The sequence below is a fragment of the Tachysurus fulvidraco genome, chromosome 23 (genome assembly GCF_022655615.1).
Source record: "Tachysurus fulvidraco isolate hzauxx_2018 chromosome 23, HZAU_PFXX_2.0, whole genome shotgun sequence".
Classification (NCBI taxonomy): Eukaryota; Metazoa; Chordata; class Actinopteri; order Siluriformes; family Bagridae; genus Tachysurus; species Tachysurus fulvidraco.
In genome coordinates, this window is record NC_062540.1 from 3,719,299 (window position 1) to 3,741,623 (window position 22,325).

The 22,325-nt window shown below is 39.9% G+C and overlaps 2 protein-coding genes across 2 annotated transcripts in view; both read right to left on the minus strand.

Moving 5' to 3' along the window:
- Positions 1-9,179, minus strand: part of marchf9 (membrane-associated ring finger (C3HC4) 9) — a 16,238-nt gene extending 7,059 nt beyond the window's left edge. The window contains exon 1 of the mRNA XM_027144738.2: positions 7,623-9,179. Coding sequence (XP_027000539.1) covers positions 7,623-7,958 — 336 coding nt within the window. The 5' untranslated portion in view covers positions 7,959-9,179. The remainder of the gene's footprint in view (positions 1-7,622) is intronic.
- Positions 9,180-13,481: 4,302 nt separating this feature from the next.
- Positions 13,482-20,740, minus strand: tspan31 (tetraspanin 31). The gene is made up of 6 exons (XM_027144730.2): positions 20,500-20,740; positions 19,159-19,326; positions 17,051-17,131; positions 16,596-16,736; positions 16,360-16,470; positions 13,482-15,248 (listed from the first exon to the last, which is right to left on the minus strand). The coding sequence occupies exons 1-6, from the start codon at positions 20,560-20,562 to the stop codon at positions 15,174-15,176; spliced, it is 639 nt and encodes a 212-aa protein (XP_027000531.1). The 5' UTR covers positions 20,563-20,740; the 3' UTR covers positions 13,482-15,173.
- Between the last annotated feature and the right edge of the window lie 1,585 nt (positions 20,741-22,325).

Here is a 22,325-nt window from a genome sequence, read left to right on the forward strand (position 1 = left end):
TCGTGTCTGAGGGGTTTGAGACCAGTATCGATTGGTTGGCTGGGTGTAGGAGGGAAGCGAGAACGGCTCAACTCTTATTAACCTGCATGTTCTTCACATCGCTCCACTCGCTATGAACAAAGCAGATCCTGTGGCTACAGACAACCGTCAAAAGTGTCTACACACTGACTGCATGCATTGATTTCCTGCTCTGAATGAGCAATTTTATGAGCAGTATCTCTTCTGCGCAGTCCGGTCACTTGGATTACTCTTAATGTTTTAACTGGAACCTGCATGAGGTTTTATATAGTGAAGGTAGGATACAGTTTTACCTACAAGTAAGAAGTATAGTGAGGGAGAATAGTGACGTCGGCTCAAACCTCCACCATTTAACACTTAAAACAATGTCACACTGAAATCAATTCCATAAGCAAATACTTTGGTGTGCTGCATCATGTGCTCTTTTATACACAACTCCATCTTCTTTAAATCAGTGTACATGTGCAGTCATTCATTCATTCATTCATTCATTTTTTACCCCTTATCCAAACTACCTTGGGTCATGGGGAGTCTGTGCCTCATCTCAGGCATCATTGGGCATCGAGGCAGGATACACCCTGGATGGAGTGCCAACCCATCACAGGGCACACACACACTCTCACACACTCACACACTACGGACAATTTTCCAGAGATGCCAATCAACCTACCATGCATGTCTTTGGACCGGGGGAGGAAACCGGAGTACCCGGAGGAAACCCCCGAGGCACGGGGAGAACATGCAAACTCCACACACAAGGTGGAGGTGGGACTCGAACCCCCAACCCTGGTGGTGTGAGGCAAACGTGCTAACCACTAAGCCACCGTGACCCCTAGCAAGTATATTGGTTCCTAGAATTAGATCGGAGTCTGATACTCAGACCTAGAATGGATTGCAAGTCCACTGGCTTCAGGAACTGAATGTAGGTCCTTTGAGATATAGAACGGGTTGTAAGTCTGTTGGTTTTAGAATCAGTTCTTAAAGCGTTGGGGTATAGAATTGATTGCTATCGGGTTATAGAATTGCTTGAAAGTCTATCGGGTTCTACTGAAATAAGAAATGGTAGAAATGACTTGATTTCACTGGATAAATCTACATCTAATCTAATCTAATAAGAAAAGGCCCAAATCTTTATCACTGCAATTAGCCACTTCAGGCACACGGCACATTTATATTTTACAGTTAATACTAGCACTATTTTCTCACTAGGATTAACAGTTTCACCCTGAAACTGTGCCTGCCTTTAATAAAACACTCATCTGGAATCTTATTAGGATCTGAGCGTGAGCAGTTAATAAGTTCCACAAGGTTTTCATTTCCCTTGTTTAATTCCTGTTCTGTATCATTTGGTTTGGTCTGTGGTACGAATCATGATTAAACTGCAATGTCTGGCAATGTATCTAAAGAAATGTTGTCCTACTGATAACAGTACTGCAGTTACTTTAGTTATAATGTGTCATTGCAATTCGATCGTGTTCAGTACTTTCATGAATTGTTCAGCTAAAGGAACTTATAGATTTAAATGTGTTTATTTCAACAGTTGGTTATCGGGCTACAAACGTAGCCTTTATTCCACTTATACCAAAGCAATCTAGACGACTCGGTTCTGATTGGTCAGAAAGTGTTGATTGATTATTTGTCTCTAACCGATAGCAGTTCGGTCTGAAAAGCTAATCGCAGGTTTATATTAATGTGCTTGCTCTAGTATGTGTTATTGTTACTATAGTAACAGGTTATGCCAAAGGCTTGTGTGGTAGACGCTATAAACACAAATCAACATGCTGTATAGTGAAGTTGCCTGAAGGAGGTGTTTCTTTTTGGAAGTTGTAACCGACTATAGCTGCTAGAACATGAACGCATTTGTTTTATGGATTTTCCACAGCATTAATTGTAATAATAAATAGATAAATTGGGGGGGGGGGGGTCACAGTGGCTTAGTGGTTAGCACATTGACATCACACCTCCAGGGTCGGGGGTTCGATTCCCGCCTCCGCCTTGTGTGTGTGGAGTTTGCATGTTCTCCCTGTGCCTCGGGGGTTTCCTCCGGGTACTCCGGTTTCCTCCCCCGGTCCAAAGACATGCATGGTAGGTTGATTGGCATCTCTGGAAAATTGTCTGTAGTGTGTGAGTGTGTGAGTGAATGAGAGTGTGTGTGTGCCCTGTGATGGGTTGGCACTCCGTCCAGGGTGTATCCTGCCTCGATGCCTGATGACGCCTGAGATAGGCACAGGCTCCCCGTGACACGAGGTAGTTCGGATAAGCGGTAGGAAATGAATGAATGAATGAATGAATAGATTGTACAACGTATGGTCCTTTTATTTACGTACTTTCCAAATACAGTGACTAGGGATAATATGGAATGTAATTTGTTCTAATAAATATCTCTTATATGCTTCTAGATATGAACTGTTTGGAAATCAGGCACCATGTGTTTGATTGTGTCTGGTCTCTGATGAGTGTTTCTCTGCCAGTTTTGATGAATCACAACATTCACACTATCCGGCAAATGGAAATTATTTCGCTGAAATAATAACGAATGCCGATCTTTAACCGGGTCTCGTAAAGGTTAGAATAGATCGCGATCACAACACACGTCACAACACGAACCTGACCTATACGAAGCAAGAAAAAAAAAATCCGTCAAATCTACAAAAACTGTCGAGATCAATATACTTCAGATCGGTGTAGTACTTCGCTTCAGACGGATTGAAAGATGCTTCAATCCGAAAGCTTCATGAGAAATAAATACAAAAATGACATATGGGGGAAATGAGTAAAGAGAAAATTCATGCAATCTATTGACCATGACCGTAAACTGAGGAAAATGTGAATAGGTGTGGAACATATGGCAGGAGAGCAAACAAGAGAGAGAGAGAGAGAGAGAGAGAGAGAGAGAGAGAGAGAGAGAGAGAGAGAGAGAGAGAGAGAGAGAGAGAGAGAGAGAGAAAGAGAGAGAGAAAGCAATTTGTGGGCATTAATGGCATTGATCTGTTAACTGTGCAGCTCTGTGCTGAACCTCGACACATGAGGGAATTTGAGGTGTGAAGAGAATGTGAAATGCACAAAACCTTGACAATAGCTGTTGATTTTTTATTTTTTTTTTCAGCTCCAGATTTATTCATGTCCTTTGTGTAAAGTAGGAAGGCGAGAACACCAGTAGAAAAAAAAAATAATGAAATTATCATAGGACAAAAAACCTCCTGCTTCTTATATCTCATCTTCGGTCTATAAAGTCTTCTGTGTATATACGTCTCCTGTTACTGTGGGAGTGATACATACCCAGTCTAGTCAACTAGCCCAGAGAATTTTGACAGTCAGTTGTTTACAAGTGCGCTGAATCATCCTCTGTTGTTCCATCTCACTGTTCTTGTGTGACGAGGTTGTACTCGAGTGCTGAGAACATTGTGGGCAACTACTGGAAGATATCACGGATTGAAAGCCTACACGATCCTCACCACGGCTTGCTATTTGGTCCAAAGGTGTTTAAGGATGATGTTGTTATGTTATTATTATTATTATTATTATTATTATTATTATTATTATTATTATTATTATTATTATTATTATTATATCTGTTCTGCTTATATAACATCACAACAAATCAAACCACTGTAACGCACAATAACACGTGGCTTTTAATAAACAGGGACGAAAAAAACATGATCAAATCCAGTGAATAAATAATTATTTATTTCTTCGAAAAGCTTTGAGTTGTTATGCTGTCACAATTTTTCCGATTGCTTTAACGCACCTCAGATTTTACAATCAAAGCTTCGGTGTTGCGGCCAGCGTGTTTCATTATTTACTCATTTTATGATCTTTGTTTTTAGGACTGTGTATGCATGTCTTTTTTTGACATCTTGGTCCATCTATTCATCATTAGCCTCATATTCATTCATTCATTCATTCATTTTCTACCGCTTATCCAAACTTCTCGTGTCACGGGGAGTCTGTGCCTATCTCAGGCGTCATCGGGCATCGAGGCAGGATACACCCTGGACGGAGTGCCAACCCATCACAGGGCACACACACTCTCCTTCACTCACGCAATCACACACTACGGACAATTTTCCAGAGATGCCAATCAACCTACCATGCATGTCTTTGGACCGGGGGAGGAAACCGGAGTACCCGGAGGAAACCCCCGAGGCACGGGGAGAACATGCAAACTCCACACACAAGGCGGAGGCGGGAATCGAACCCCGACCCTGGAGGTGTGAGGCTAACATGCTAACCACTATGTCACCGTGCCCCATTAGCCTCATATCAATTCACTAAATTCACTGCAGATTATCTAAACAATTCGTATTAGCGTGCCGCCAACCGTTCTGTAAGATCTGCTGAACTTACTAAATGTGAGTCCCTAAGCATCGAGTAGTTAATTAATGCTTTATATTAATGCCTGCATCGCGGATACCACATCATAACGACTCAGTGTTATTTCTCTTATCTTGTAGAGGCCTTGACAGACTGACAGGTAAGCTAATGAAGACTGATATTCCATACCGCAACATGCATCGGTTAATCATGTTTACGCAGATAATTGGACACACGGGAAGGGATGTAATTTTCTTACCTGTTGGGATTTATCTGGATAATTCAATAACAATTCTGTACTGATCAACGTGATTATGGATGCAGGACCTGCCATCTAAAGCTTTATCAAGGACATCAGACGGTGGAAATGAGATTTTAGATGAAAAAAAAAGACTTAAGTTTGCTGGTAGAGATTTGTAATTTATAGTACTTTCTTTTTTTTCTAGTCCTGTTTAGATTTTAATAATCAGCACCGTAAAAGACAACTACAAAACCCTGAAACTTGCCTTAATCTCAGTCTGTGGTCCAAAACTAACCTACGTTAGACGAGCTTTACTGGCTTCTGCGCATCTGTTCTTTCACATCTTGGCCGCAGACCAAACATCTATTCACTGTTCTGTCTGTAACACAAACAGTGTGCCATCCATCTGCTGGGCCTCCTGAAATCAAGGCGTATTATGCTCAGTCCTAATAAGGACATTCTACTGATTGGTGTGAATAAAATCTTCTGTTTGGTTTGCAATGAATTACACAAGCCTTGAAAAATATGGAACCATTTTGGAGTCTTTATAGGAATTCACATGAAATTGTCTATATATGAAAATGTATGTTTTTATGTATATTTGTATATTTCCAGAACTGGAGGATCGATTGCAGGTCAAAAGTTTCTGAAATATCATTTGGTCTGAATTGACATTCTTTCCTCCTGTAACTACTGGAGTTACTGAACCGAGCAGGTGGTGAATAACATGCTTTACACCCCGACTCAACTGAAGTCTTCTTTCAGATTGGTCAGAAGCTGCTGATTAATTTTCTCTGACAGTAAATAATATTTTTGAATGAATATTAATGTGCTCATTCAAATACAATATTGTTGCTATAGTAACAGCTCATTCACAGGGATTTGGATCATGTACATTAGATCATCTGCCATACAAGACTCATAATAAACATAACGCACAAATGATTATATATATATAATTTTTTTTTACCATAAAAACAAACTAATAATCATATTGTGATATATTGTACATTTTATGCAAGGAGATATTTATTTAACAGTTAAGGAAGGAGTCTCCAGTGTCAGCACTTCGTACCAGTCTGAAGGTTTCCATCATGAAATGTTGAGTTTCTCGAGCTGTTGTTTTTTATTCTTTGTCATTTAAATGAAAATAAAAAAAAGAGGAGCGGATGAAAGAACGACTATTTGTATCTGTTATGTGTTATGATGTTAGCAATAACAGGAGCTAACTCATCTGGTGGATGCTGCAGACCATTAAATAAAACTGTAAATGGACAAAAACTTCTATATTCAAATTGTTTTGATATAAGAGGGTGGCATCATACAACACTGGTTCAGAATATTTTCCTACAACGAAATGCTCTACTGTGCTTTATTCCTTACTTAAGATAAAAAAAGAGTCTAAGCCAGGAGTTTAAGGAATTAATCACAAGTCCTTTACAAGAAATAAAAACACCACTTTTAAGTCAGGATTTCTGTCCTACTGCTGAACCAACAATTCATTTTTAAGAGCATCTTCACTGTAATAATCTGTTACTGTAATAAAAAGTTGCCAGATTGGGAACACATAGATCCCACACACAGATGGGCTAAATGATAGCTATGAAAGCTGTAGTGAATGCAGGTTTTAGAAAAATACAAACAAATAAATAAAGAAATAAAGAAATAAAGAAATAAAGAAATAAAGAAATAAATACTTTCTCTAAATCTTGTATGTCAGAGGTGGAAATGAAATATGTGTAAAATCACAATTAAATATAACTGAAACATGTTAAATCAAATGGAACTGAAGTAATTGTGTAATAATAGCCTGTGGTCATTTTTTTAAATTATTAATTAATTAATTAATTAATTAATTTAATTGTGAATTCACACCTGATGAAAAAAAAATCTTGTGAAATCACAAGGAAATAAATAACGTGTAAATTCAGATGTGCTGCTAAATAGAGTATGTATAAAAATCACACGTGAAAAAAGAAATATGTAAAATCAAATATGTGAAGAGAAATGTATGGTCGAACGTCACGTGATAAAGCACGCCATCACGTGATAAAATAAGCTCTCGTGTACTACAAGTGAAACAGGACTGATGAACTGTATACAGTATATATTTCACATATCCTGTAAGGGATAAACTGGAAATGCAGTCTGATCATCCACTTTCTTCCTGTATTCTGGAATGAAACGTTCATATCCAGGGCAGGAGAGAATCAAAACACAACATCAAGTTCAAAAACAAAAGACAAAGAAAAAAAAACACTCCTTTACTAATGCATTCACTCATCACACTTACAAAGCTAAATGAACACCTGTTCGTGCACATCTGGACAGCGGGGGTTACTAATGCATCTCTACAGGCGTTAATTCAGCACTGGACAGCGGGGGTTACTAATGTATCTCTACAGGCGTTAATTCAGCACTGGGGATTTCGCTGCGTTTGGAAGCCCAGATAGACAGACAGACTGACAGACTGACAGACAGACTGACAGACGGCGAGCTCTGATAGGGCCAAATCCTTACATATAAACAAAGGAACCCGTCGGACATCGACAAGACTAGACGATGTTTTGAAAAAAACAAAAGGTGCAGCTCAGTTGTCGGACTTCCAGAAGAGAGGCTTATATCGCGATGGGATCAGAGCTGCACAATAGTCCATCTCTCTCATTAACAGCATTAACCTTTGTTTTATTGATATCGCAGAGTCTCTTAGCCAATCACTGATCTGCTTGCATGCGTGAGCTCAGCATTGTGACCAATCAGAGTCGATCTAGGTGTGTGTTTCCGTGTGCCTTTGATGAATCACGGAATTCACATCATCAAAACCAAGGAAATCGTTTAAAATTACAGGCGAATCTTGACAGACAGTTGGATAAAGTGCACAAGACCTCGTGTATTGTACAGTACAACAACAATCTTAATGATCTCCCTCCTGCCCTCGATATAGACTTCATACAACATTTAAAAGGTAAAAATGATAAGAATAACAGACGGCGCACGTAAAGGGTCAAAATAAAACAGCAGTATGATAGGACTTTTTTTTATTTACCTGCTCAGGTCCTTGGAAGCAGATGCGGCACTGGGGCGTGCGGGTTCCACTGCTCAGGGACAAGGAGTCCGCACTCGCGTGCATCCGCGCGTCCCGCTCGTCCAGTCCCGTCGCCGCCGTGCTCCTCCTCGCGCCCGCATCACTCCCGTAATACTCCTCAGCGTCGTGGTCGTGGTCGCCGGTGCAGCGGGAAAACGCACGCCACCCGCAGCCGCCCATAGCGCCCAGGCCCCGCATGTTTGTGCCTGCGTCCACGCCAGGCTGCCGAGGACCGGATCGCATGAACACCAGGAGCTTCAGCTCGTTGAAAAACATGCGGATCCGGTTCTTGAACATCTTTCACTACATGCGTATGGTGTGCGCCAGAATTAAAAAGGAACGCTCGAATTGTTGTGTGGGCATTTATTATTATTATTATTATTATTATTATTATTATTATTATTATTATTATTATTATTGTGTTATAAAGAAGATCTACAGGCCTGTTATCGTTTCGGGAATAAAGGTATAAGGTTGTAATATCACAGCAGGCAGAAATGGCAGACTACAATGCTTTTTATTTTCTGTCTGATGGCATGTTGGTGCGGATGAGAGATTTTCCGACGAACTCTTTAAAATGTTTATGTCTAAAAACCCAGCAAGCGCGTCGTCGCCTCAACCACCACAGTGATCCGAGAGTCTCTTCAAACCTCTGTCCTGTCTTATTGGAGCACGAATCAAGCGTCAGTGCATTGGTCCGGGTTTTAAAATATAGCCAGGTGGATGATATCCGACTATAAAAAAATGAAGGAGAGAAGACGCAAAAGATAAACAAATGAAAAACAGATTTTTAAAAAGTCATCTCGAAGTCCCACAGTCATGTCATTACTCAAAACAGTGCTGGAAAACAGGATAATCGGTGTCATACACGTCCCTTTTTATGGTTCATCGCCGTTATTTGATCATGACGAATCCTTCGGCTTGTTTCCTGGCCATTTTCTCATCGATGTGTGTGGACATGTTTTGACGCCACCTCCCATCCGACGAGCCCAAGACTCAGTAAACATCGAGCTGGCATTTTTAAAACAAATCAAAACCAAACCAAACGACAAGACACTTAAGGCCCAAGCTAGCTACAAAAACAAAAAATCCCAGCAGCTCCTTTCTGTTTTGTTGTCCATTACCATCCCGCCCTTAAAGCGGCCCGTCGAGCTCGTGCGTCGTTCAAAGAAAGATGGACGCAAATTTAAAAAAGGGGAAAATAAAACCCCCATCAAACCGCACCATCTGCTGAATCTCAGTGTTTCCTCCTCCACGCGGTGATGGCTGCTTTACACGTCCTAAGTCGCTGGGAATAAAATCATGGCAGCCTTTACTGCTTCTTTTTTCCCCTCCTCCTTAAAAATGGACGTCTTGCCAAAATGACTCAGATCAGCCGTTGGTACACGGCGTGCTGGCAGGAGCAGAGACCACATTTATTCGTTTACACACATGTTTGTTTCTGATCCACTCCTCGTTGAAGAGCTTAAAGCGGAATTGCGCTGATTTCGGTGCGGTTTTTTTTTTTTTGGACAGGCGCCGCTGTCCGAGGTGCTGATCTCTCTGCGTGACGCACTGCTCACGTGTTAACGAGACCCGGGAAATATAACAAATCTGCGGGAGAGAACTAATTGGCTTTTAGATAAGTGATTCACTATGTTGGGTGTAAGCACAATTGTTTTACCCACGACAATGAAATCAGAGTGAAAAACAAATGAACTAAACAGTACATTTCTTTGTGGTTGGATCTTTCCTAAAGGTTTCTTTGGAATATTTCATGTAATATTTCTGACCTGGAGACAGGGTTACAATGCAGGGTGAATTTCAGATAAATTGGCATCTTTTGAATGTTTACGTTGGTTTTGACTTTGAATACAGTACAGTACTATGTAACAAAAAAGTCTCTGACGTTCAAAATAAATTGCATTATTCTTTGTTTTTTTAAAAAAAAAAAAAATGTCTCAGGTACAATTTGTGTAGTTTATTAAAGGTATTAGCTTGTAGGTTACACTGAGAATTGACTCACTTGCTTCTTTTTCTGCAGCAAAATTCTGCATCCTTTTTGAATATTTTATTTATAATATATCTTGAATATTTTTTCGGTCCATTCTGACACCTTTGTCATGACTGTCTGGAAGCCACTTCTTTAAGGTTTATTCATTTGGGATACACATTTTAATTGGTTTAGAATTTTACTTTTATCCACATTTATCCACAACTACATGCTTATTTATTCGTATAGTGAATTTATTTACAACATCTACATAAATCACGTCATGTATCCTTCAAGCAATTCCACTGCAAAGCATTAGAAATGTTTGTTTTATTGCGTCTCAATTTTCAGGCCTGAAAATAAATGCTACTGAGTTAAAATGTCCTAATTTTCCTGATATCCCAGTACACATGATTTCACCCTACTTTTAAAAAGATTTGATGTAAACAATTGGAATCTATTTAGGTTTTAGGGTAAAAGTTTATAGCTATACAAATTGCCCCTTTCTAGGGAAAAGATATACGTATAAGGTGTCCGACTGAAGGTAGCACTCCAGTGGTACTGTTTACTGAGAGTTTAGGTGAGGGAGAGCAATGTGGAGCTGCACAGAAGAGGGTGATGAAATAGCTTTCATTTTCTTATTGCTTTCTATGTTAAGGAGAATTTTTTTTAAACAGAGAATTAACGTTTTTTGTTTAATCTAATATATATAAATAAATGGGGAAAGTTGAATAGATATAAACAAGACAGCATAAGTAACAGTATTATCTGGTCAGTAACAGTGATGCAATGAATACTGTACATATAAAGTACTTGTGTGTACAGAAATCTTGTGTATAGCATAATCTTTTCTTGCATTGTGTAATGTCTTGGAGTACTATAGGTCCTAATTGACCACTGTCGTTTAGGGCCAGGATACATATTACTGACCTATAATACAATAGCTAGCACTAGCTACTTATAATCATTAAATATCAGGATGACTCTTATTGGCACCAAGGTTTAAAGTGAATGTTAACAAGTGACATTATTTCCATATTGTTTTTTTCTAAGAGAACTTTATTTAAAATATCACATTGCTCTAAATGAAATAATCAATGCTTCATGTTGAAGTTCCACAAAAATACAACCACTACTACTACTACTAATAATAATAATAACGACATGCAATTGTGCCCTGTGATAGACTGACTTCCTGTCCACGGTGTAGCCTGCCTTGTGCCGCAAGTCTCCTGGGATAGGCTCCAGGATTCCCGCAACCCAGTATGATAAGCGGTGTAGAGAATGAATGGTTAATTTTTTTGCTATCACTGTAGTCCAGCAAACAATCCACTATAGTTTGACGATGCCTCTGCCTAAACATACATAAATCACATATCATTACAAGATGACAAATTCTGAATAGTGCTGTGAATCAGACAGGAACACAGCTGGGATCAAGGATGTGTTCTTGGCAGATGTTTTACAGCTGTGATCAGTAACACTGTTTCAAGAGATGTACCTTCATACAGAATTCAGTTCAACACCTGCTTCAGATAATCAGTTTACTTTCTCAGCCAGCTAGAGAGAGTGCGAGTTGTTTTGTAGGAATTCTGTACGTTTTCAGACCTACAAGCTTCCTGTGCAGTTGGTGAGACTCAGTGTGAAACGATTCATAATCTTTCGCTGTTATTGAAGGAAATGGATGTTTATATTGATGCTACTGTACATGGAAGGATTCAGAGTGAAATGTATTTGCTAAGTGTTAAAATATAGGACAACTTGTCTCTGCAGTTTTGTTTTTAAAACACAGAAGTATCTGAAAACTGTGCACAGGCTTACTGGTTAATTTTTTTTTTTTTATCTTTCTGTGAATGTATTGCCCCTGGTGGCAAGCAGGGGGGGAAAAAAGCAGAAATATTTATTAAAAACAATACATTAAAACCCTGAATATCTATTTTCATATTAGCCATTAATCACCACTGTGGAGTCTGACAAGAAAATGAAATTCAATGCTGGACATGGGCACAAGAAGATAACTGCAAATTGGTAGAGTTCAACCATATGTCCATCTCCATCTCCATGGAAGGACAGTACTGTACATGTTTGATGGTTCTTGCTTTAAGATAAACATTCTGCTCTTCATCTTCATTTGCACAAACATGTATCCGGTCGGTCTAATTACTTCCACTGCTATTGACCCTGTTGTCTGTAAACTAGCAGGAGAAATGACTCTTCCTGTTTGTTGGGTTCATCGTGCAAGCGGAATGTTAATCAGCCACATCTCCGTCCTCAGTGTCCTCATCACGCTCCGTCAGCAGGTACACAGCCATGACGGAGGACAACAAGCAGGGACGAGTGCTCCAAAATAACAGAACAAAAATAGTCTGGCTTGATCTACTTATAAAGTGCTATAGTGCTATAAAGCTTCCACGGAGAGACTGGATGTGCGTCAGTGAGACTTTTCATAGTAAAGAACGATAGATTATTATTATTATTATTTTTTTACAGATCTGTTAAATATGAACTGTGAAATTACAATAAAACAAAAAAGGTCACATGCATATTCATGAGCAGACGCTTTCTCTTTGATATTTCTCACGTCACCTCTCACTTCTACGTGTTTCTCCAAATCTTCCGCACTCGAAGATCACACTTGTGGAAGTTGTAAGCTGGAACTTGCACTTGACACCCTTTAGGAGTTTTTCTTCCTTACAGACTTCACATGTCATGGGATCAGTCTGCGACTGGACAGGTGTTAGATATAAAGTTCTCCAGCTAAACCCAGTCTGAGCATACGGGTGCGCACACAGACACAGAAGGAAGTAAAGCTTGGCAAAAAGCCCCAGCTCTCCACAGATGAAGAGAGACCTGGAGGATCCTGCAGAGCAGAAAATTAAACATCCAGAAGCCTTTAAACAAACATTGGTTTTCCAAACGTATAATCGAGCATGACAAAAAGAAACAGTCCGTAACGTTCAGATAAATTGTCTGTTTAAGGTGGATAGAGCATTACAGACATTTTGGGTCTATAGTGAAGATTTAAAAATACAGCGTTCTTTCTTTAGACATCCTGAAGTGTTGAGATCTGGACTTGATATTAAACCAGGCCATGATGCAGTATTGCTCCAAAACTAGCCGTCCTGCTTTATGCACATTTCCCAGGAAGGCATGTGTGTCCTTATAGGAAAATAATCAACGATCAGTTGGAGAGCTCCGTCCCGACCCGAAGCACTTCGCACCATCTGATCTACTACTGCACGTCTGGTCCCACCATCTCTCAGGGTATGAGGAAAGTAGTCAAATGTCGTAAACTTAAAAAGTAAATGAAATCAGTTACTGTTAAAGTGTTTTATTCCTCTTACTCTACAGCAACGCTACACAGCTACACGCTGTGGAATCACTACATCTCACTTATAGCTATAAACATTCATTCCATCACCAGCATTTTCCTCTCAACGTTAATGAGATGAAAAGTGCATCATATAATTCTACAAACAAAACGGCATCATGGATGTCAATGTCATTTCAATAAACCTGTTTGTGCTGAACATTCATAACATGCCAAATAAATGTATTTGTTATGAAATGATAAAACACTACTACAGTACGTAGCGACTTAATATTAACATGTGATTTGAATTACAGGTGGATCTACAGTCACAAATCCGACCAGAAAATAACCGGATATGTAAAAATATGAAATTTTAAAGGACTCAAACTGGGAGAGATTTAATTTGGGTGTTTTATTTGAAGGCCTTTGAATTTGTTTGCACAATAAATCAGTTAAGGGAGAGAAAAAAAAAACCTTCACTTTTACTTGATTCGGGTTTCTTTCCTTTTAAATAAAAACACAAAGCAGTTTCTCATTTTGCTCCAAGATACTTTAATTGAGGAAAAGAAAAGAAAAAGAAGAAGAAAAAAAAAATCAGGTTCAAAAATACAAGGAACATCCAGGATAAAGAGCTGCAGGTGCATACAGAGTTGTGAGAATAATGAGAGGATGTGGCCTGCTCATATAAAGGCAATAAATTAAAAGAAAAATAATAAATGGCAACAGAAACATTCTGTATATTTTGGCCACAGCCACAATACTATTACTCTAATGACCTTTAGCACACACACACACACACACACAATAATATTAATATGCAACGTGAAAATTCAGTGCATCCTAGTGATCAGAAATGAAATGAAACTTAAAGATGAGACTGGAGAAGAAAAAGTGACGTGCACGTGCTCCGGAAACTACAACCTGGACTGAATCTATATAAGAACAGAGTTAAGACTGAAAGTGTGAAGGAAAGAGAAAGTAAGATGAGCAAATTATTAGTTAGAACACAATACATACAAATAACTTACATTTAAACAAACCCGAATGGCCTTAATTTAATACTTTTAAATGCAAAAGAATGCAAGAAAAAAAAAAAAAGCATTAAGTAGATTTAGCAAAACAAAGATTCTGGAAAGTAGAAGCTACGCCGCCAACCTGTCCGCCATCTAGTGGCGGTGGCATAAAAGTGATAGTGAGAGCCAATCAGTACCTTTCTCAAAAAATATTAATAACAAAGGTGTTGAATTAAAGCTTATAACTATGCAGGAGTCACTGAGAACGTAAAACAGTTGGGGGGGGGGATAATACATGGGGGAAAAAAATGACAGGCGAAAGAGATGAGAAACCTGGAATAAAGTGATGGCACTGGAAGAACGTTGCCCACAGGTTACAGCAGAAGAAAAGAAAAAAAAAAAAGCAAGCCTTTATTTGACTACATTGCAAAACACAATATTTTAGAGCAATACCAAGAAACACGAAGGATGTAAATGTTCCAGTGCTGGTTGTATGTCGGCGCGAAGCAAACGAAGCGCGTGTGAGCAAAGCGACGCATCACAAAGACACGTGTATTTACACGTCAGGGCTGCAGCCTGCTGGCTTGTGCATGGCACAGTTACACAACGTATTAAACTAAGATCCTAATTCCTCATCTAGCGCTCTCGAATCGCACAGCCGTAACAAGAAACGTCATTTCGATGAAGGAAAAAAAAGTTTAGCATGTATCAAATCACAGATGTCACACCATGATCAGCTCATGTAAGAGTCTAGAAACTACCTGCTTCACTGACACTAAAAGCCCACAATGTAAAAACAGTATGGAGCACGGAGTGGAGCAGCTGGAATAATGACCATGAACATGCAGATATCGCTGCTGGAACTCCATCCAGGAGACTTTTTCCTCAAGTCGAGGATGGGAGGGGTTACGATGTAGGTCGCACCGTATGACTGGAAATCGAGACAGAATTACCAAGCATCATCCTATCATTCATAAGACGTCCAGATTTTGCTCTAACCCAAAAAAAAAAAAAAAGACCAGATTTTAGTGAGAAAAGAGAATTTTCTTTAGCTCTCGATGCCATAACATCAGTGAGATGGTGTGTAGAGAGAGCAGCAAGTCAGCGTTCAGGCTGAAGTCCACACTGAAGGCCCAAGTGTCACCGGGTGTGCAAAGGGAAGAGGAATTGCTCGTCTACGCCGCTGCACCGTGGGACAAGGAGGAGGTTGGGGACTATAAGAATGCGCTGGGGTTTGCACGAGGGTCTTTCTGGTTCCTGTAACGCATGGCCAGCCAGACTCCTAAAATCTGGGAAAAGAAAGAAAATAAATAAACAAACAAACAAACAAAGCACATTTATAGAGTTTCTTAAGCAGTAACATGAGCTGATTTAGGATGTTTTCACTTGTCTCCATCACACAGCAATCACTCAGACACACCATGTTTTTCATCAAAGTATTTTTAGTTTCCTTTTTTCTTTCTTTTTAAACACATAAATTATAAATTTCACCCTCACTCTGATTTGTAGGTGTGAAAGCTGAGAAATAGATTTTTTTGTTTAGATTAAATTAGATATGGATGGTTAGTAGAAACCTATCGGGTTCGAGAAGCTTCGCTAGCTCCTTGTGCACCAACACTTAGAGGATGCTACATGAGATTTGGGGAGTGGTGGTGGGGTTTTTTTTAGGGTGGGGGGCTTTTTAGGGTGTAGGCTTTTTTGGACTGCAAAACTTCATCAGATAAATATTCCAAATTGAACTGATTTGAAAGGAATCTAGCCCACAGAACGGTAGGATGACATACGCCACCGCTGTAGTGTGCGCGTGACCGGGACTGCTCGATTTTAGGCCGTCTGGCTCGCAGCTCCGGCAGGAGGTGCAGTCAGCTGCTATTCAGGGAGTCTGTGGCTATTTCAGGATTATCTACACACAAATGAAGGAGCACTTTCTCCTTTAGGTTGCATGCTGCACACGATGCTCTTGCTCAGAAAGAGAGCATCGCAAGTTTATACCTGTATAACAAACATCACATTAAAATGGTAAATCGTTCCTTCAAATCTGCGTGTGTCTGTCTGTCCACAGATCTGAACACGAGGCAGCAAGACGAGGAACATCAGCGTAGTGAACGGACGGCCGTCGGGACTCAACGGACCAGCACCACAGGACACAATCAACTCGGTAATAAACTCGGAGTTTATTACCGTCTAATAAACGCTAACATTTTACTTCTCACATAATGTAATAACGTGAATGAACCACTGGAGGTCAGAATAATGTAAGAAAACCTCAAATAAATAGAAATGTTAAAAAATATCCTTCCTGTTTTCCATTTCGGAGTTCACTCTCCATCTGTGTAACACAGTGAAACAACCAAGTGTGTTATGAACTAAAGAAAAAAAATTAAACACACACAGACTGACCTCGGTGAAGCTGAAGAAGAGACCCACACCTCCGAGAATCCTCAAGGCCTCGGATGCGTGCTTCAGCATTTCATTACCACACGTCTTACAAGGGCTCGACTTTAAACAGCTCTGTTGGACAAGAGAATTTTACACTTTCTTCATGGCATCACAATGGTTACCTTGTTACATGCAACTGACTGTGCTGCATGTGTGTGTGTGTGTGTTTATTACACCCCAGAACATAAGATTCTTACAGCTCTACACATTGCCAGGTCAGCTTCATACAGCTGGTGGTTTGCTGTATTGTTGAACAGGCCACAGCAGTCCAGATTGTTCTCCAACTCGATCTTGGTGGCATTGCTCATCAAACTCCACGTGGAGTTCAGCAGCTTCTCCTGCAAAGCACCGACAACAGCACAGGTTTAACAACTCGGATACGTTAAACCTGGTAAAAAATAAATCCTACTCCTTTTCTATTATTTCAGGCTATTATGTCTATTATTTATACGACAGCACTGTTGAATCTGATTGGTCAGAAGCTGATGTGGACATTCGACGTTGTGCGCCATTTTATCTGACTTTATCTGAACCGAATTAAAATGTGCATTCTGCATATTCATATAAAAATGAGCAGATTTTGTTTTGGCGCTCTTTCGGATAAACGTTACTGTTGTCACCGGCAGTCGTTAAGGACAAGACGCAAACCTACCTGCTGACCCTGGTTCATGGCCAGACAAGAGCAGGACACACCGAACTGGACGAGGAACACAATAAACAGGATGACCATGTACTGGAGAACAGAGCAGTCAAGGGAAGTTACTCCATCATACCCAGAGGCACACATACACACATATTACAAACAAAACAGAAGAAAGAAGACGTCACTGCTATAAGTGCTCATCAAAGTAGCAACTTCCTGTTGAGTACAAACACCTACTTGAACACCGACTACCTTTTTTTATGCGTGTTTGTATTTTAACAATATTTATTTTCAGGGCATGCAAATTCCATGTAACGTGGCAGCCATACATCACAGTATGAAACAGATTACAAAATCCGAGAGATTGGGCAAATTTTGGTGTTGTGATGAAAGCGTTATTTTAAATAAGAACACGGACTGAAGCGTACATCTGTTTCAACAGTTTATAGTAAGATGTTGTGGCACGTCTGAGGGACAAGTTAGTTCCTGTTCTCACCTACGTTATAGTATATACATTATAGTAGCGATGAAGTCATTCTCTCAACAGTCTCTCAGCCTTTCTCTCCTCCCTCCCTCCCCGGCTCCCTTGGGTTTTGTGAGTGAAGCAGGATACTGACGGAGTGGTGGAGAGAACGAGCACAGAGCACCACCACCCCCACCCCCCACCTGCGCGGGCACTCTCCATCTTCAGTTCTGTCTTTGCTCTCTCCCTCTCATCAAAACCAACTGATCCTAAAGGTCGGAAGACAGAATCCCATGTTTCACGTGGTGCATTCGGAGAATATTTTTGCTGAATTACCGCTGGGTGTGAATTGCAGTAAAAAAAAAAAAAAAGTTGCCTTATCTTCTCTTACTCATTGTGACAAGCATGATGTGACATAACTTTAAATAAACACACACAAAAAAAAATCTATCCAGTTATGAAGTATGTGTGTGTGTGTGTGTGTGTGTTTGTGGAGACAAATCTTTCGCGATGTCCTAACAGCCAGAATTCCCACACAACACGTCCAACTAAAGTCCGATTCGCGACCTAATGACTTCTTTGAGCCGATTCATTATAATGAATGGTTAAAGCAGTCGGTCTGCGTCAGTGTCTGAATCGGTGTATAACAAATCATTACTTCTTAGAAGAACATACGCACCTGAAATGAGAAAGTAAAGTGTGCTTACGCCGTTTAGCAAGAGTGTGTAGTAAAATTTAGCCTTAATAAGCCACAGTATGTATAGGCCTATGACAATGTGTAGTAAATGACCTATAAAATCATTTAGTTTAAAGTTAGACTGGAGGGAGATGAAACTAGATCAAAGCACAACGCAAGCTGTTGCTAGCGAGCTGCTAATTTTATTACATTTTATATGGTAAAAAAATGACACTATTATACCTTTTAACGCTACGCTTTTAATCGATATGATTATACTATAATATGTATCAGGTCTATCAAAAAAGGATTTTATCTTTCAAAACTATGAAAGGCTTGTGGGTCATGTGGGTTCTATTTACTGTGTGTGGATGACCATGTCGGTCAGCCACCAGGAAGACCAATTTTGACCCAAGAAAAACCCTGTTATGCTAATTATATCATACTATATTAGCAGACTTAACCAACTTTGTGATCTCCTGCTCAAGACTAAACAATGAAAATAAGGCCATCCTTAAAAATACTTTGGTTTGCAGTAACAGTAAAAAAAAATGTAAAAAATAAAAAGGGTCGGTAGGTAGGTCTATTTTTTTTTTTTCAAGTTTCAATGTAAAAAAAAAAAAAGTACAATTTTGGTGATGGTGATTACATAGGTATGACTTTAAACAAATTAGCATATCGTGACGTCACCGACTGGGTCTTCAACCCGTGCCTTTTTTAAGGTTGGCCTGACAACGGATTTGTTAAAAGGATCAGATGTATATAAAAATGTACTGAATTTTAATCTAACTCTTTCATTTCATTACACTCGGTTTTCTGGATAATAAAATCCGGTATTGTAATGTTTTTTTTTAACCCTCAACCCACATGCATGATAAAGAGAGCATGATAAAAATAATGGTGGAAAAACAGCTGCTGAGGAAGAGTTGCGAACAAAAAACTGACTCGCTGCTGTAAACAAACATCCATAAAGGATACAAAGAAGAGCATGACTTGGTGGTGATAGATGGCTCCAATGAGACCAACGATGGCGATGAGCAGCAGGAAAAAGCCCACAGCAATCACGCCTCCAATGATGTGGATACTGGAGACGATCCCAAAGCCCTTCCCCCATGCTGCTACACCAATCAGGAGCAGTCCCACCAACTGAAGAGCCAATCAGAGATGAGGAAATGATTAACACACGAACACCGTTTACACTCCGTAAGGATGAGGAACAAACACAAGGAATAAACTCTAAAGAGCAAATATCCTGCTTTTGACAAATGTGAGCTAGACAGCCATAGAGAGACAGGCAGATGGACAGCCATAGAAAGACAGACAGGCAGCCACAGAGAAAGAGAGGCAGACAGCCAGAGAGAGAGAGAGAGAGAGAGAGAGAGAGAGAGAGAGAGAGAGAGAGAGAGAACCACAGGGAGAGAGAGAGGGAGAGAGACAGACAGAAAGGCAGCCAGAGAGAGAGAGAGAGAGAGAGAGTGTGTGTCACAGGGAGAGAGACAGACAAAAACACAGTGAGACCGACAGGGAGAGACAACCATAGAGAGAGAAAGACAGATAGACAGCCACAGAGAGAGAGATAGAGAGACAGACGGAGAGAGAGACAGACAGACAGCCACATAGACAGCCATAGAGATAGAGAGAGACAGAGACAGACAGACAGATAGAGAGAGAGAGAGAGAGAGAGACAGACAGACAAAAGTTTGCGCGTTAGAATTAGACAGAAATCAATGTGATGTGTGAAGAATATCGTGCCCTTTCAGAGTGAAAACTAGTTGTCTGTCCACCATGTGACCAGAGCCGAGATCTTCCTGTATCTAATAATAACTAGAACCGCTTTCGCAAAATGACATCACGTTCGTGCTAAAATCCCCATTTTTTTACTTCCTGTGCCGAAAAAGTAACGTCATGCAACATCAAAATACACCCGACATTAAAATAGGACTTCTTAAATACACACATTTTATTTATAAACAAAAGATTTGACGCAGTATCCAGTGTTAGCTTGACGTGGCTAAGCTAACTGTCATGAGACTGACTGAGTGACATCATAAAAATAAACACCCTGAAACTAGCCGTATTTATTAAACTCAGTAGACATTAGACATTCAGTGGACATTAGACATTCAGTGGACATTAGACATTCAGTGGACATTAGACATTCAGTGGACATTAGACATTGTTATTCGTGCAGGAGGTTTCCTTGTGAACCTCGTCGTCTTCTCTCACGAGCACTTAAACCAGACTAAACAAAGCTAGCTAGGCCAGAGGAGGTGAGCTAGCACCAGTTAGCACCAAGCTAACTAGCCGTCCATGACTCACCATGTAAACGACGTTGAGAGCACAGAGAGCATTTTTCGAGCAGGTAAATCCTCCACACACCATCGTGAACCCTGAGGCATTTAATCTACAACCTTCGCCTCTTCTCCCCGCTGTGAGCTGGTCACCGAGCCGCTGTGTGTTTGTTAGAGAAACCGAGCAAACCGGACGCTCTCTAGAACCTGCTAAAGCCACAGATCATCTGCAGACTACAGAGAGGCGCCACTCGGCAACACAGCGAGTAACGCATTACAATGCATTCTGGGTAAATCAGAACAACGACCTGATACATCTCAGAATGCACCCTTGATAAATTATTATATACTAAATAATAACAGAGATGGCGGACTCGAGTCATATGACTTGACTCGAGTCAGACTTCAGTCGCAAATTCGAGACTTGAGACTTGCTTGACAATTATTAGAAAAAAAGACTCGACTTGATTATGACTTGAAATTCATGACTTGAGACTTGAGCTAAATGACTCAGAGATGGGAGACTCGACTTGACTCGAGTCAGACTTAAGTCACAATTTGAGACTTGTTTGACAAATATTAAAAAAAGACTCGACTTGACTTTGACTTGACATTCATGACTTGAGACTTACTTGTGACTTACACATGTGTGACTTACTCCATCCTGTGAATAACAACAACAACAACAACAAAAATAATAGTAATAATAATAATAATAATAATAAGAAGAAGACCCAGAAACAGAGGGCAATGACATCATGCTGCCTTGTAAATTGTAATCTGTAAGATGTAATAATGTCATTAACATTATATGAACATCTTTGCTCAGAAAAAAAACTGCTTCACCTGCACTTTTAGGGATGCAGTCTGACTGACTGCCTAATTGTTTAGTTTTTTTTTATTTACTTTTAACTGAACATTCTTTAAAAACAGCCATCCAATATTTTTTGGACTAAAATTTGAGCAATTACAGCAGACAACAGAGAAGAGCCCTGACGACAAGCCGGGCAGTCGGCAGACGGTCAATAAGGAGTAGTGTCAGGAAACGACTAGACTAAACCGATCTAAACCCAGTGCAGCTGCAGTGAAACTAGTTTAAAAATAGAAACGTGGAACTTTACACAAGTAGGTGAGGTCACACAGTGAGGTTTCAGGATGTCTTTAAATGGTTGCTGACCTGGTCTTGACTTTAGTTAGATTGTGTGGATGGGGGAAACCCATTCTGGACCCATTTTTAAACGCAAATATCATTAATTATAGGAAAACAACCTGTACACGTACCATGCCTTTGTGACACAAGTTTAAAATACTAGTGCAGTAGTTAAATAAATAGGGGAAATAAACATAAACATTGAAATAAATGTTAACATAGATAGATAGATAGATAGATAGATAGATAGATAGATAGATAGATAGATAGATAGATAGATAGATAGATAGATAGACACTTTTTTGTTCCCAGAAGAAATTAAAGCGTGTTTGTTGTTTTTAGATACATATCTAGTGTATCACATTAATGTGGACATGGAAATTGTATATCAAATAATTGTTTCTTTAAATCCGGACATAAAGAGAACTTTTCAAAGTCAGGGAAGTTGTGGCCTAATGGTTAGAGAGTTTGAACTCTAACCCTAAGGATGTGGGTTTCGGTCTCGGGCCGGCCGCGACTGAGGTGCCCTTGAGCAAGGCACAGATAAACTGCCCACTGCTCTGTGTGTGTTCACGGTGTGTGTGTGTGTGTACTTTGGATGGGTTAAATGCAGAGAACAAATTCTGAGTATGGGTCCCCATACTTAGCCGCATGTCACGTCACTTTAAATGATTTCTCACTCAGTTTTCATTGTTTTTTCCTGT

Excerpts from the sequence above, each read along its gene's own strand:
- tspan31 (XM_027144730.2), bottom strand. The coding sequence starts at position 20,562 with ATGGTGTGTGGAGGATTTACCTGCTCGAAAAATGCTCTCTGTGCTCTC. Across the intron at positions 16,737-17,050 it reads CCATGAACCAGGGTCAGCAG|GAGAAGCTGCTGAACTCCAC; the intron begins GTAGGTTTGCGT and ends GGTGCTTTGCAG. Across the intron at positions 15,249-16,359 it reads TCTTCTTCAGCTTCACCGAG|ATTTTAGGAGTCTGGCTGGC; the intron begins GTCAGTCTGTGT and ends TTCTTTTCCCAG.